This window comes from Setaria italica, chromosome V (assembly GCF_000263155.2).
Source record: "Setaria italica strain Yugu1 chromosome V, Setaria_italica_v2.0, whole genome shotgun sequence".
NCBI lineage: Eukaryota > Viridiplantae > Streptophyta > Magnoliopsida > Poales > Poaceae > Setaria > Setaria italica.
Genome location: NC_028454.1, coordinates 34,103,344 through 34,119,681, shown reverse-complemented (window position 1 = coordinate 34,119,681; position 16,338 = coordinate 34,103,344). Strand labels below are relative to the sequence as shown.

At 41.4% G+C, this 16,338-nt stretch overlaps 1 protein-coding gene across 1 annotated transcript; it reads left to right on the top strand.

Annotated features, from left to right (window-relative positions):
* Nucleotides 1–1,551: 1,551 nt before the first annotated feature.
* LOC101783541 lies at nucleotides 1,552–15,428 on the top strand. Its single transcript, XM_004969578.3, has 27 exons — nucleotides 1,552–1,933; nucleotides 2,764–2,923; nucleotides 4,369–4,461; nucleotides 4,768–4,870; nucleotides 4,969–5,131; nucleotides 5,597–5,771; nucleotides 6,507–6,626; nucleotides 6,744–7,328; nucleotides 7,414–8,001; nucleotides 8,213–8,281; nucleotides 8,988–9,101; nucleotides 9,203–9,445; nucleotides 9,728–9,775; nucleotides 9,864–10,004; nucleotides 10,653–10,817; nucleotides 10,902–10,964; nucleotides 11,313–11,423; nucleotides 11,512–11,592; nucleotides 11,714–11,761; nucleotides 11,936–12,010; nucleotides 12,278–12,373; nucleotides 12,645–12,725; nucleotides 12,798–12,869; nucleotides 13,267–13,311; nucleotides 13,750–13,833; nucleotides 13,917–14,020; nucleotides 14,703–15,428. The coding sequence occupies exons 1-27, from the start codon at nucleotides 1,803–1,805 to the stop codon at nucleotides 14,821–14,823; spliced, it is 3,879 nt and encodes a 1,292-aa protein (XP_004969635.2). The 5' UTR covers nucleotides 1,552–1,802; the 3' UTR covers nucleotides 14,824–15,428.
* The last annotated feature ends 910 nt before the right edge of the window (nucleotides 15,429–16,338 follow it).

Below are 16,338 nucleotides of genomic sequence, written 5' to 3'. Positions count from 1 at the left end.
CTATCACGAATGCATGAATATTCTTCCGGTTCTTTCCTATCTATAAAATAGAGTGATATCAAACCTCCTAAACTCCAAAAACTGGTTTATTTTTTTCTGACTAATCCGGGACACGGTGGGTCCAAAGGAAAGGCAGAGTCTATTGGAAAGCGTACGATAATGAGGTGAACGCCCTCATCGCGGCAACGGAGGTGATTGTGACAAGGAGCAAGACGAGTCCAGCGCGGAAGGACATGGCCACCTCGACCTTGGCTGCCTTTTGAGATGCTGGGGCACAGTCGGGCAGGTGGAAGGAAGCGCACGAGATGATGAGCATCTGACGGTTGCCGTGAAACGGGAGAAGGACAAAGCTATATTCTACCATGAGTTGAGCCAGCAATATCTAGTGTACTTGACGACGTGGCACTAGATAGGCAAAAATGGGGTTGGAACCATGGTAGGAGGGAAACAATATTGTTTTCTGGTTCATCAGGAGATTTGATATTGGATTTCGTAGTTAGAGGAGGAATACATACTTTCATAATAAATTGAAGGAGTCAATATAGACTTTTTTCGTAAGAGAGAGGCTGACGATGATGGGCCTTAGGCCCATGTGCTCGCTCCCAAGCCAACTAAGCAAGCATATCGATGTCGCCTACCATATATATACATGCTATAGGCTATAGTGTTGGGCCTGCAAGGTCGCTCCAGCTATACCATATAAACAAAAGCGAAAGCCTCCAGAAGGTGGATCCAATCACCTTATCCCTTCATCGCTTCACTTCGTCCCCGGCGCAAGCCGGCGACACCTCCTTGAGGAAGGGCGTCGTAGAGGAACATGGCGACCTGTTCTTCAAAAGGCAGCGGTGGGCGGCGGGCGATGAGGTAGGTCCTCTTCCTCTTTCTTTTTCATCCCCCGAATTGAGGCATGATGGTGCCCGAGTTAGGGTTAGGGTTAGGGTTAGAGTTAGGATTAGAAATTTAGGGTTTCCATGATCACCAGCTCTTGGAGGGGTTCATCGAGCCGATGGTGGAGGCGGTCGTAAGGGCGGTTGAGGCAGGGGTATCATGTCCAGAGCGTGAAGGAGTCGAACAGTGGAGGCAGCCGATGGGTGAATGTCAAAAGTGATTTGCGTTGGTGGTGGTGGTGGGGGGGGGCGATGGAGGTAGCGGTACACCAAAGCTGATCGAAGGTGATGGCCTTGATTAGTGATAGATGATCGCTGGCGGAAATGTGAGGATGAGATCTTGATGATTAGTGATAGGTGACTGCGGAAGCGGCGGAGTTGTCGAGGTTCATTGAATTTGGACGGTACATGTCATCACCTTCAAAACTGTGCTTACACCAGTTAGTAAAGTATAAGTAAAAATATCTTTAAAAAAATAAGTATATAAAAAAAACGCTCGGCTGTGCGGCGCCCGCGCCCCTTTGGCTCGGCAGGCACGAACCCACGCTGCCAAACCGGACGTCGCGGAGACACTTACGCGTGGGCCCGGTAGAACCACAAATGGTCCCACGCGTCGGTCTCCTCCGCCCTATAACGTCGTGCAGGCCAGCGGCCAGTCCTCTCGTTGGCCTGGCCCTCTCTGCTCCTCGCCTCCTATCCCCCGTGGCCTGAGCGGCCGCGTCGGCCCCCTGCTCCTCCCGCCGCCGCGTCGCCTGCGGCCACCGCTAAAACAGAAATCCTACCCCAAACCCAATAGCCGCTGCCGCCGCCGCCGCCGCTGCGTACTCCCCCCCTGGCGCAGACCCGCGCCCTAGCTATCCCGCTGCGTGCCCGCGAGGCTCTGCGCCCCTGAGCTAGGGTTTAGGCCCCGAGCCCATGGAATTCGGGGCGGACGGCACCCGGTGGTCGCAGCCGCGAGGCGAGGCAGCCGAGGCGTTGCCGCCGCCGCCTCCGGGAGACCGCGGGGAGGTTGCCTCGCCCCGCTTCGATTCGTCTCGTGCCTTCAGGTGAGCCGAGGGTCATACCTTCATAGACTTTTGTATTGTATCGAGTGATTCCCTCTCCCAGGCGTGCTGGCGAAATTGTTTTATATGGTTAGGTCCGTTGTCTTCATGAATTTCGGACTTGAGGCTGGTTTTAGTTGGAGTCGACGTGATAGGAAGTTACTGAGGAAATTGTTATATGATTAACCTTCGTAGATCTGACTTGCTCCGTTCTGCATCCGTGCGTGCACAACTGTTCTTGTGAGGTTTTATGAGCGTGGGCTTGGCCAAGTTTGTGATTTTTTGTTGTTAGCATCTGGGAACCTGAGTTGGAGCCTAATATCAGTAATGGGTGGAGATATTAATTAATATTTCGCACGAACTGGCAATAACAGGATGAATGTTCAGTTGATTTAGCATGGATTGGTTGATACCATCTAGTAGGAGGATGAAGCAATGGTGTCAAAGCTTTGTTTCAATACCACTTTCATTAATTCTATTGAAGCATGGTGCTTTGGAATGATGTTCATTCTTGCGGGATAGAAGTTTGTATTATCTTATGTATTGTCCTTTGGTCAAGACAAAGTCTGGTCCAAGAATATCTTTAAATCTGTATAATTTTGATGGTTTGTCCCTATTGATTCAAGTTTATATATTGTTTAAAGTGTCATTGGTCTGCTTTAAGCAACTTGAGTACCCATGAACAACTTGCTGAGATTCTTTGGAGGCTATAGAATTTGACCTAATGTTTAGCGTAGTGCGAATTAATGATAATGTGTTTATTTCTTTATTCCTTCCTTTCTACTTGGGAAAACTGCTGTGGTAGTTCTCATATATCTGTTTCTTTATGACAGATTGCTGAGAGAGCTTGGCACAAATGTAACAGAAGATTTGGTTGTGCTGATGCCAAATTTGCTGTCATTTTTGAAGCATGATGATCCTGCGGTTGTTAAGCAATCTATAGCTAGTGGGACAAATTTATTTGCTGCTGTATTGGAAGAGATGGCACTTCAGGTTGTTCTTTGTAAAACAGATATTTATCAATGAATAAATCCACAGTTGTTGTAACTACCTACCGTTGTGATGTTGCTATGGTTATTTTATGAGGTTGTTTGCTTAATTGTTTCTGCAACGTCTCACAAAATCCATCGGAGTGAAAAACTACGCTACAAGAAATGCCTGTTGCCTAACATAAAACCTAGTCTTCATAGGAAGAGTTTCCAAGCTCCAAATGCCAAGCATTTTTAACTGCAATGCATGCTGTAGTTGACCTGTTATTGAAGACAGTGTAAATCCAGCATTTTTTGTTGTTTTCTCCTGTTTCCAGTTTGTCAGTTCATGCAGAACAGTAACAGCCATTGACTTAAAGTGCTGCTGATGAAAGCACTTGTCTGTTCTCGACTGTCGGCATGTTGAGTGTGCATGCATCTCTTTTTGGTCATCCAAGAACTGAGGACCACAAAACCTAGTGTGCTACCACTAAAAAGCCAACCATTTCAGTTGTTTGCAAGGATCTGTTCATCTAATGACCAAAACCTCCAAATCATTGTTAATGACTGGCTTTTGGTGGTTTTATTCATCTCTTTTGTCTGGAACTCATTGTTCCCCCCCATTTTTTTAATAAATATTTGCTAAATTGTCTGGGGCAAGAGCAGACCTGACCCAACAAATGCTAGAATAGTATGGACAGAGCTGCATGGCAATTTGGTGTTTATTTTTAGTGTTTGATAAAAGTGAGTTAAAAAATTACCTCCTTCCCCTGACTCAACCATCTTAAGTGTATACCTGCATTAAAGTGATAATAAATGTACTGGATTTTCCTTGTACTATTCATATTGCCATGAAAAAGAAATATAGCCAACTTCATCCAGTTAAATGCTTGAAAGAATTTCATAAAATTTTATATGTTTAGCTTATTGTCAAGTTAAAAGTAGTGTGTCCCAGTTATATACACGGTCAAATCCATAAATTAATAGGACTGTTAGAATTTGTTAGTGGTAAGAGCAATGTATTCTTTTTACGAAATATGACTGCAAGATTGTAGAAGCTTGTAGATAAATATGTTTCCCATTTGACTATGAATTAAAATGCATGAAACCGAGCTGTTCTCTTACCCTGTAACATCTAGAATCCAACTGTTATAAGGGAAAAATGAAATTGTCAAACTGATTGAGTCATACATATCATGAGGTTAGATTGTCTGCTCTTTGTTTGTACTAATATACAAGAAGGATTGTGTTTAACTGTACAAATTAATGTGGCATTTCCCCCTTGTTTTCGAAAAATATGAAGCATTGGTCTGGAATCTTGATCATATAAATCTGATATTGCTTTTCATGGCACATGTGTTTCCTGCTTTGATTTGATATTACTTATAATATTATCTTTTAAATGTTAGGTACTTGCTGCTAATAGAATCATTCCTGGTACTCACTGTTCTACTGTAATTGTAAATCTAGATTAACAAGTGCGGAAAACTTGAAGCTTGGCTCGAAGACATGTGGGCATGGATGAAGCAGTTCAAAGATGCAGTCCGTGGTGTGATGCATGAGGTTTGGTTTAATGCTGCATACATGCAATAAGTGCAACTACTGTTATTCTGTCATGAGTAATTGACACATCATGCAATTACATAAAACTATAAAAGTGTGGGGTCTTCATTGTTGTATTCTCCTTGTTAAATATCTAGTGATTGTAAGTCCCTAGATGATACATTGTACTTCACTGCAGAGTTTCCTGGGAATATTACCAGTTTTATAAAAAAATGACATGTCTGAGATCAGATGCAATGGTTGGCCTGTGATTGCTGGGTTTATATTCTTTGTTACTGGCTGACTCTATTGTGTGACATGTAACAGCCTGGACCTATTGCAACTAAACTACTTGCTGTAAAGTTCATTGAAACATGGATTTTGTGTTGCACATCTCAAGCCATCAGCGACCAAATACAGTCAATTGAAGGTACAATTTTCCAGATTAACAGTAACAATTAATTGGGCAATATTTTTTTTGAGAGAAACTGGCTTTCACATCAAAGTATGCATTCACCGTACATACAGGAAAAAACAGGAGATTTGATGTTTCACGATTCTCTCAATTTCATCCTTGCCTTGATCCTGTTGTTCTGGAAGCTGATGCACACAGAGCCCTCCTCCTTCTCCTGGATATTCTGCAATCAGCTTATGCTCATCGAGGGTCCTTCCTAGTTGGCACCATTAATTCGTAAGGGTTTCTACCAGCTGTATTGATGTATTGAGTAGAAGTGGTTCATCATACTCCCATTGTTCCTTCATTTTCTCCTATGGGACTAGCATCCTTTATGGCACGACGATAAACAGGAGTTTATTTAATGCGTGGCATCATTTTCTAGGTGTCCACTTGTTTATACTGAATGCTGAATAGGCAAGCATTATGGAATAATTGAAATAGTTTAGCCAATTGACTGGTATCCTACACTTTTTACTATATAACCTTGGTTCTTTGTGATCCTCTGACCTCTTATCTTGGCCTCTGTTGCCTGACCACTTAGTTTGGCTTTTGTGTGTGCGTGCGTGCTTGACTGCAAGCCCATCTATATGTGGAGATCGAGTATAACTTTGAATCTTGGGACTTTTGTGCTGTTCATCTTACAAGACTGCATAGCTTTCTAAGATGTATTTGTTATTCTAAATATAGCCAATTTGTCAGTCTTGCAGCGGTTGTAAAGAATCGGCCAATTTACTATGACCGTGTGCTGCCGGTGTTACTTGATTTTGACCCTAGCTTGGAGACTGCGAAGGGTGCACATTCAGCAAGCCTGCGGTATGCCCTAAGAGCAGCTTTTTTGGGGTTTCTAAGGAGTTCTCACCAGGCAATGATTGAGGTGAGCTCATCTAATACAGGTTACACTTATAAGTTATGGATCAGTTTTCATTGCTAAACTATCTGATTTAATGGACATACTTCATGCCTCGATGCAGCTAAAAGATTCTTAAACTGTTGCTGTAGTTTATTTTTAATTGTGATGATGTGTAACTTGGCTTGCTTGTTATTACATTCTTACTCAACAAAATGGCCAATTAAATAATTGTAATTCAAATACAATGATTGATTGTGAAAATGGCTCCCGAAGATGGAAGCATCATGTCTTCATGGCAGCTTATCTCATGCATGAAGGTCATGTGTCAAATAATAACCAAGTGAGGACACATTTCAGTTCTTGTATCTTTGGATTATAAATTTGTGAGAACCTGGTCTGAGCTATTCAGCTGCTTTTTAGGGAATCACTCCCATCAAGAGTTCCCTACTCCCCTTCCTTCTTTTTTGATCCGGTAGCTGTCTGAGTTACCAGAGAAAAAATATTCTTGGTTGATCTTCCAGGAATTTCTTATGTGCACGTAGGTGTTGCTTGCATGTGTTGTTGCGGTAACTTTCGATAATTAAATAAACTGACTAATATGTTTATGAGCTATTTTTCGTAGACTATGTTTCTTTTAAGGTATCCTGTATCATTTACCATTAATTTTCCGTAAGGGTTTGTTTAGGATTTAAATATTTCGATTTGTTTTTTGACATATATTACTTGTCAACCTAACCAGAGACTTTCTTCTCTGGACAGTCCAAAGACATATTGGTAAGGCGGCTTCGTGCTCTCAGCCCTGGCGAGGCAATGGAACAAAATATTAGGCAGGCAGAGAAGATGTCTAGAAATATAGAGCGTGCTTCTCGCACTACCAAGGTATTGGTTATACAGTCTGCACAAAGGGATTGTACATGTACCTTTGGAAATATGCTTCCATGATAAGTTGTGTGCGGTCGCTTTTGAAGAATTTTAAGCTGTTTTCTTATGTCACAGGATGAGTCTCCAGCATGGGAGATGCCGTATGGAGATAATCGGAAGAAATCTGCTGCTAGATCAAGTGATGTTCTTGCTATGTCTGATGGCATAGCTAAGAGAGCAAGATTTGATACATCTGCTACTTCAAATCTGCCAGTTATGGGATCTTCTGATTATTCTGATATGCAGGCTGACAATGATGCCAATGGGGGTCATTCATCTGATCCAGCCATTTTGAATAGTGATGTGTCTCCTGTTGAGAAGATGATTGAAATGATTGGTGCGTTACTCGCTGAAGGAGAAAGAGGAGCTGAATCCCTGGGTATTCTTGTGTCAACAGTAGAGGCAGATGTCATGGCTGACATTGTGATAGAAACAATGAAACATCTACCGGGAGCCTCATTTCCTTTAGCAACAAATAACAATCTCCAGAAACCGAATTTTAAATATTCCTCTGGTCTCCTAACAGAGAACCTGCCAGTCAATTCAGACTCGTCACTGTTTGCTGCACAATCAACACCCACAGCTGATGGTGTCAGCATCTCAACATCTGATCCCTTTGTTATGCCTGGTGTTCATGATGCTAAGCGTGATCCAAGAAGGGTATGATCTATCTTTTGGTGGTTTTCAGGTTGTTTGCATGAAAGTCAGAAGAAATTCCTATTCTGAGGATGCTGATGTTTTGCAGGACCCTCGTCGCCTCGATCCACGGCGGACAGTTTCACCTGCTGCTGTAAATTCGGTACAGGTGAAGGTGGAAACCAATATTGTGCCTCAAACAGATAATTTGCCAAGTACACTTTGCTCCAATTCTTCTAAGGCTGAAAACTATTCAGATTATTCAAGAGATTTACAAAAAAATGAAGATGAACATCACTCGGCTTCTCAACCCAATCAAACAATTGCCAAAGACAAGTTGGAGCTTTTGGATGTTGCCACTGAGCCAGAGCCAACCTTTGAAGCTGAGGCACCTGTGGATGTCGGGGTTCATTCTTCTATTGTTGATGAAGAGATGCCAAATCCCATTTCTTCAGAAATTACTTCAATCGATGAATCTGATAGTTTGGATTCAGAGGTTGACCCCTTCTTACCAGTTCCCGAGGCATCAACACCAGAGGATACCAATCAGAACTTACCAGTTATTACGTCTCATTTGGAACTAAGCGACAAAGAGAAATCATTATTGAACAAACTAGCCATTGGGCGGATAATTGATGATTACAAGAAAAATAGTCTCAATGCCAGATTTTCTTTGCTTGCTCATTTGATTGCCCAGGTATCATTTTGATATCGTAAGCTAGTCTTGTACATATTAGAGCTTAGTAATGTGTTTTTTCAAACCTCTTTTATTCCTTCCTAACTGTACATATTAGAGCTTAGTAATGTGTTTTTTCAAACCTCTTTTATTCCTTCCTAACACTTTGATTATACCTTCAGTAGTTTGTTCTCACACTACTGCCTTTTCTCGTTATCTTGTGTCTTCGCAGAGTGCTGATGATGATAATATTATGGATTTGATTCAGAGACACATTATCTTTCATTATCATGATCAGAAGGTACTTTACTAACAGTGAATTATATCCACTGTTTGGTGTCTCTAGCACTGCTGTGCAGCGCAGAAACATCCAACTTTCCGATCAATCAATTCACTAGGAATTAGCATTTGGCTGAGTTTGGGATCTGAATTCATTATTCTCTTTTGGATTATAATGCACACGCGCATCACATTATGTCGTCAGATGTAAATTTAGACATTAAAACTGTGATCATGCTATTATTTTTGGTTGTAGTGAACTTGGCTGGAACCATCGTGACAAGCTGGTCATGAGCACAATACTAAGCTTGAAGTTGGTCTCAAGCTGATGAGTAGAGATTTGGTTAAATAGACTCACATGTATTAAGCATTTAAGCCTATTAGAGCGAATCTCATTCTTCTCCTTCCAATATTTTGATCTTCATACATGTGGGAATTTGTCCTTACTAGGGTTCAACTGTTGGAGTGATCTTGTGTCTTTTCTATCCGTTGCCCATTTCTGTTGAGCTTGAGCTGTTTAAGCGTTCGTCAAGTTGAGTTACTGCTGCTAATTGAGTATGTCCACCAGTTGATCTCAGATATGAATTTAACTATGTTTGATCTAGTTAAGCTTGCTCTGTTTGTCATGTGGATAGCAATTCCCAACTCCCAAACTAAGCATGCATTATATTAGTTGTCTGGTAACTTCCCTCGTAAGATTCTCACTGCCGAGGCACATGTTTTTGTAGGGGCATGAACTGGCAATGCATGTGTTGTATCTGCTGCAGACTATGAATGTTGCTAATTCGCCAGAAAGCTCTACCTCCACTTTTAAACATTATGAGAAGTTCTTTATATCACTTGTAAGCATGCTCAGCATTATCAAGTCTTCTTGTATGTTCTTTCTGATTGTTGAAATAAGGAAAGAAATAACATTTGTCATTTCCTTTGCTCTCATCTCTAGGCGAGGTCCTTGATTGACTCAATGCCTGCCTCAGACAAGTCTTTTAGCAAACTTTTATGTGATGCACCATATCTGCCTGAGTCCTCGTTTAGATTACTTGAGGGTCTTTGCATGTCAGAAGACAACAGCCAACAAGTAAAGGATGGGGATGGTGACCGTGTCACCCAAGGCCTGGGGACTGTATGGAACCTTATCTTGGGTCGGCCTCCTCTTCGCGATCTTTGCTTGGATATTGTTTTGAAGGTTAGCTTGTTTCCTTTTCAGCTAGTAGAAATATATTCTGATATTTTTCTAAGTTGGCATGTCAATGCTTGAGTTTGCTTTGTCATGTTATCTTCATTTCAGTGTAATATTTCCATTAACCTGAAGTGCAGGCATGCAGTATGCATGGCTCACATTCTGTGGTACTATAATTTCCAATTTACGATAATACCAACCTTTGTTCAGAATAATGTTATAAGTTTTTTTTAATGTGGCTGGTACATTATTCTGTGCTGCACTAAATTCTTTGTTGTTAATTTGCAGTGTGCAGTCCACTCTCAGGATGAAATCAGGGGAAAGGCAGTTAGATTGGTATGGGAACAGCAATGCCTTATCTTTTCCTTGTTTTGACTTGATAAAACACTAGGCTATGTAACGCTGATACATGCATTATATTTAGGTTGCAAAAAGGCTCTATGATCTGACATACGCAACAGAAAAAATTGAGCAGTTCGCCACAGAGAGTCTTGTGGGAGTTGCGAATGAGCATTATGTGGACACAGAAATTAACTTGAAATCCTCAAAAGAATCTACAGCTGAGGTAACTCTGAATGATTTTGATGTTTGCCGTGGTTCAACTTCTTTTCTTTCTCAGGCTCTGCTAGGGGTTGACAGAGATTTTGGAACATCATAACTATTCAAATACATAATCTGAGTTCAGCAAATATATTGGAATTTCCTGTTGGAATTGTAGTTTCTGTTCCAGACTTCATAGTTAAAAGTGAAATATGGATGTGAATCCATCCAAAGTGCTGTGTCTTCTGTACTTTCATTTAAATTTTAATTTGGAAAACTAATATACATGTTACTGTTAGCATGTTTTGGTTAAAAAATACCAAGGATTATTTAAAACCGATGTAGTAGCTCCATAAGCTTGTTGAAAGTTCAGCTGACATAAGCTGTTTTGGTTAAAAGAAAACTTTTAGTGATTGATGGGACAATTAGTTTGTGACTTGCTCATGAAACCTTCAATCTCTTGATTGTTTACTGAGCATTTATTGCAGTTGATGAAAGTGCCTTGCTCATTTTACCATCTAGCAGTGTAGAATAGGGTGTGTTTCTTAAAATTTAATTATTTGCAGCTCTCCTTTAATTCCTGTCACAGGGATAAATTGTCTTAAGATTATTTTCAATATTTACTGCATTTTGGTTGAATATTTCACTGGTAACCGATCTTTTGTGAAATCAGTCTGAGGTAAGCAGCCAGGAAACTTCAGTTAGCGGTCAGATTCCAGATGCTGGGTGTTCTGAAAGTGGGTCATTCAAGACATCATTGGTTTCGCGGAAGCAGTCGGCAATATCTTTATCTGAGGCAAAACGCCATATTTCTTTGTTCTTTGCACTTTGCACAAAGGTATCCATTATGTAAATAGTATCTTAGTCTTTTCTTTCATTTTCTTCTTTTTGAGTGGTGGTAAAAGCATTTTGTTTCTTGCAGAGGCCTAGTCTTCTTCAACATCTGTTCAATGTTTATGGAAGGTCTCCAAAAGTTGTCAAGCAGGTGCGGCTTTAATCTTTTGCAATTTGTCAAGTTTTTTAAATACTGACTACTCCCGCAGATTCAAAATACATGCCGTTTAGGATTCCTGCTGGTCAAACTTTTTTTCTTTGACCACCAAATAAAAAAGTATATAGATTGATAATGTAACATAGAACTATTAGGTTCACCGTGAAAAATACTTTTCCTACATTTAGGTACGTTCCTTTGAAATGTCATATTTTTCATGGATATTGTTGTTCAAAGTTTCACCTTGTAGACCAAGTCAATGTCTTAAACGACATGTATTTTGAATTGGAGGGAATAGTGAATACAATTACTGGCTGCTTATTGTGGTGCATTTTTGTCCAGTGTATCCATTGGCATATGCCCAGCCTTGTAAGTAATCTGGGGTCCTCATGTCCTGAGATGCTGAACATAATTCATAATCCACCTGAAGGCAGTGTACATCTTATTACCTTGGTATCACTGTTTTTTCCCGACTTCTCTTTATATATTATATCAATAAAAGTAGGTTCTATATGCTTATTTTTTGTCTTCTCATTTAAAGATACTGCAAACATTGACTGACGAGTCAACTCCTTCAGCTGAGCTAGTTGGTGCTGTTAAACAATTATATAATACCCTGAAGGTATGCATATATTTCTGCTGCGCTTTGTACTGCCTCAAATTCACTTGTTTGCACTTTTAACAGTGGTATGTTTAATTGTTTATTTAATGTGTTTGCTGAGTCTTGTGACTTTCTCTGGCAGGATGCATCCATTCTCATTCCCTTGCTGCCTTCATTTCCAAAGGAAGAGGTATATGCTTTGCATTTTATCACACCATCAAATGACAATAATTATGGTGCTCCAACTGCGATCACTTAATCTGTTTGATATAAAATTTGTTTTTTTTTAGTTTCGATAAATGCAAATAGACTTATGAGTTCCACGGCAATCTGCGATTAATTTCTCTTGTTACACTGGTCTCAGGTGTTGCCCATATTTCCGAGGCTGGTTGATCTTCCGCTGGAAAAGTTCCAAGATGCGCTTGCTCGGATCTTGCAGGTGATTATTACACTCCATTAATAGGCATTATGTAAACCCCCATTTTGAGCTCACAACAAAAGGCTGAAATATGAACATATGCCTGTTCGAGCCTAGATGTGATAGGGGAGGTGTTGAAGTATGAGCAGGCTGGCTCTGTTTCAGTACTGATCTGATGCACCTGTTTGTGTTCTTTAGCATGAACTTTTTCCCCTAGCCTTTCAGTTATTAAGGATGCACTCATAATCTTTTTTCCCCCTAACCTTTCAGTTAAATAACTTTTGACAGGGAACTGCTCATACTGGTCCGGCATTGACTCCTGCTGAAGTTCTGATTGCAATTCATGATATTAACCCGGAGAAAGATAAAGTTGCCTTAAAAAAGGTAACAACATGTACTATAGCTGTTTAAATATCGTGTCATAATATTCTGTCATGCTAGCAATACACAGATGGCATGGCTCCTGAGTACAGTATAGTGCACCTGCCTTCCAAAATAATAGAGTTCTTGAGAGAAATCTATACATTTTTGGAACACTGTCTGAATACCAGATTGTTCTCCCAAACACATCCACATGCATTTGGGTAAATGTGTGTCATGTGTTTTTATTTCTTGTCATAAATTATTTTCAGCTTCTGATGGAGACTCATTTCAGATCACAGATGCTTGCAAAGCATGCTTTGAGCAGCGTACGGTATTTACTCAACAAGTCTTGGAGAAGGCACTGAATCAAATGGTAAGCGTTACCACTGCTATTGCAGTTTTATGCATCCTTTAAGACGTCTTGCTTAATTGGACTGTTTTGCAGGTTGACAGGATACCAATTCCTTTACTTTTTATGAGAACAGTTATTCAAGCGCTTGATGCTTTCCCAGCTTTGGTACGCTGATAAGCTGATTCTTGTTTTAATTTATGCATAATGAATTTGATATCTTTGGAAAACACTTGCTAGCTAGTTCATCCGTTCCTTTTGGAATCAGTTCATCTGTTCCTTTTGGAATCAATCTATACACTCTTGAATATACTATTAACAATTAAATGGTTACTTTGCTAAACAACCTATTAGTACTGTATGCGCTTGCTGATCTGATGCTGTATAGATTCCTTTATTGTGACCAACATTTTCCTGTATATTGTCTAGAAAGACTAGTTTTGTTTCAGAAACTATGAGCAATTCGTTCATGCCAGCTTGTATTGTTTTCCATTTTCCAAATCATATAGTCTGAAGAACATTGTGTTTCAGATTTTCAGTTATCTGATAATCTTTACTTATTCAGGTTGATTTTGTCATGGGATTACTCTCCAGGCTCATCAATAAACAGGTTCGTCAATTTCCAGTGTCTCATGTACTTTGTTTTATGGCTGTTTAATTTCTTGCTGTTTGTTGATTTGACCATGTTATACCAAAGCTTAACCAAAACCCAACAAAGTTGTTCTATAGCTACATTTTTAGCTAGCAAAAGAAGCTACTTTAACATATAGATACCCCCTGTGTGTTCCAACCCAGTTGGTGTCGTTTACTTTTCATATATGAAGGTTAGAAACTTAATAGAGCCATTGTGCCATGTTCAGCAGATTAGTTATCACTGAGGTGTGCTAATATTATTGATCTATAATTTTAAGTTTTTGTGGGTAGGCACACTAAACAAATTATCTTCTGTTTTAAAATTGTGGAAAAAAATATATGGATAGAGGTCATTAAATTGGTTTGCTATTTTGACTTATTGAGCTCTGAGCTTTTGGGGTTGTTCTTGCTGCAGATATGGAAAATGCAAAAGCTATGGGTTGGATTTTTAAAGTTGGTATCCCAGACTCAGCCACATTCCTTCGATGTCTTACTACAGGTATTACCCTGTCATGTTACTGAAGCATTCCTGGATATCTATAATTCTGTTTTACTGATATCACATCATGCTGCTACCTGTAGCTACCTCCACCACAGTTTGAACATGTGTTGAATAAGTATCCCAATCTTCGAGGACCTCTTTCTTCCTTTGTTAATCAGCGGAACATGCATAACACCTTGCCCAGGTACCTCTACAATATTACATTAGTGTTATATAAGCTACTCAATTTCATACCCTCTTTTGATGGCTTGAGCAGCAGATATTTCGACTTCCATTAGGTTCTGTAATCTGAATCACCCAAACTAGCATCAGTTTATTTACTTTTATCGGTTTGCTGTGTAAAATTGTTGAAAATGCAAATCATGGGGGGTGTTGCTTATGATAAATCAGGGCCTTTAAAGAGATTCTTGGGTGTACTTGTGCTTCAATTGGAGTTCGGGCTTTGTAATGTCATCTATGGTAGTATTCCAGTTAACTCATCTCCTTCCTAGGTTCTGGAGTTTATGGTGACCTTCTAATTTTTAATGCAAACAAATATTATTCCTTGGTTTAAGCACAGAAAGTATAAGTGTAATTCCTAATTTCCTTTGCAATTAAAAGTCGTAACCAAGATCACCTTGACTTTTATATTTGTGTTGTAAACTTGTAATGCCAAGCGCTAGCTTCATAACATATGACTTAATGGTCTTTAATTGTGTCCTGTTCATTGAGATATGTCAATTTTTAATCACCTCAGCTTTGTTGGGGTTATCCGAGTATTCTGTCAGTGAAGCCATCAATATTATTATACTCTGCAGAATTTATCAAAGTATTCTTAGTTTTATTCATCCTGACGTGCCTTACCCAGTGATTTGTCCTAATTGCAGACAGATGTTGATAAGTCTGGGCTTCATTAGCGAACCACAGCAGGCACCAATGTCGTTTGTGCCTGCTACATTACAGACAGCGGATGCAACCTCCTCTCTTCCTGGTGCGACCCTGATGTGAATATGATGTTGTAGTACCAAACAGATGCACATACAGATCTTTGCAGACGGTAGTGGTATGGTCTTGGAATGGAGCAAGGAGAAAGATTGGTGCCGCTCAGACACGGCTGCTATTTTGTGTCAAGTGACTATACGTGACTCTGCAAGGAGATGTCAACGACAAAGAGCTGTTGACTGGAACAACCAAGATGGTTGTTTGCAGTGAGGTCCAGTGTTTGTGCTGGAGGGCTTGATTCGATGGATGGAAGTGAATCCGAGTTGTATAGTAGCTGTACTATTATGGCAAAATGTAGTAGTCCAATAGCCGTGGTTTGGGAGCCCCTCGATTGCTGGGCGAGGCAAAGCAAAAGGACAGAGCTTAGGCTGTTTACAGGAAAGTAATCCATATTAGCTGATCTCCATCATTGTTTTCCATGAAACACAAGGAAGTCGGGTCGCAGCAGCTGCACCTTTCATAGGGAGCCGGCATTTGACTAATTTACTCTAACCATTGCTGTAACAGTTTGTCTGTGTACATTAGTTGATTGAGTTTGCTGCTAGTGTTAACAAACACACCCGCTTCGATTTGTTTCGTTGTGGTCTCTGGCCAACAATAATCTACCGTCATCAGAATCCCCTAATCAAGAAAATAAATGGTGGCACTGCTAATGATTTTACATGGGGTTTCCGCATCATGTAAGTTCATTTCGATGCTTCCATACGCGTAGGTTTTCCCATTGGATTATGTGGTTAGGTGTGGTAAATTGCCCTCTTGCCTCCGCATACGCTTACAACTGACTACCCTAAACACAATTGCGCTAGAACACAATTCGTTTATGAATCAGCTGGTCGTCTGGACTTCGGAATGTGACGGTGCAACACCAACATTATCGATTCTGTACTGTAAAAATCAATCACATGGCACCACCTTCCTCTGATTCTAGATCTCCGAACAAAATTCGTAAGCATCTACTCCGTGTGTGACGTGTTGTAGTAGGCCAGAGTCCGTGTTGGAGTCGGACGCACGATTGTGGACTCTCGCCACGGTCGCACGGAGCCATGGCCCGGCCCGGCCCGACCCGACACAACACCGCAAGTACGCAAGACCCCCCGTTTCCGACCCCCGCCCGACCACGAGCCCGACGACGACCGCGCGCCGTCTCCGCCTAGTCGCTCGCCGCACCACCCCCTCAAACACCGGCGGCGATCATGCCGCCTCCGCCTCCGCCGCCGCCGCCGCCGCAGCCGCCGCCTCCGCCTCCGCCTTCCCCGCCGCCTCCTCTCAGCGCCCGCCGCCTCCCTCTCCCGCCCTCCCACCCGCCCCCAACCTCCCTTCTCCTCGCGCCGCCCTCCTCCCCCGCCCGCGCCCTCGCGCTCCTCTTCCCCGACTCCTCCGCCCACCTCTTCCCTTCCCTGCCCAACCCTTCCCCGGCCTCCTCCTCCTCCTCTCCCGCTCCCACCCCCGTCCCCTCCCCGCTCGCCGCCGCCGCCTGCTTCGCGCTCGTCCTGCTTCATGCATGTGGTTATTCGCGTTGCT

Coding starts and splice junctions, on each gene's coding strand:
- LOC101783541 (XM_004969578.3), top strand. CDS start 1,803: ATGGAATTCGGGGCGGACGGCACCCGGTGGTCGCAGCCGCGAGGCGAG. Junction 2,924..4,368: donor TGGAAGAGATGGCACTTCAG/GTTGTTCTTTGT, acceptor TTGTAAATCTAG/ATTAACAAGTGCGGAAAACT. Junction 10,005..10,652: donor CAAAAGAATCTACAGCTGAG/GTAACTCTGAAT, acceptor TTGTGAAATCAG/TCTGAGGTAAGCAGCCAGGA.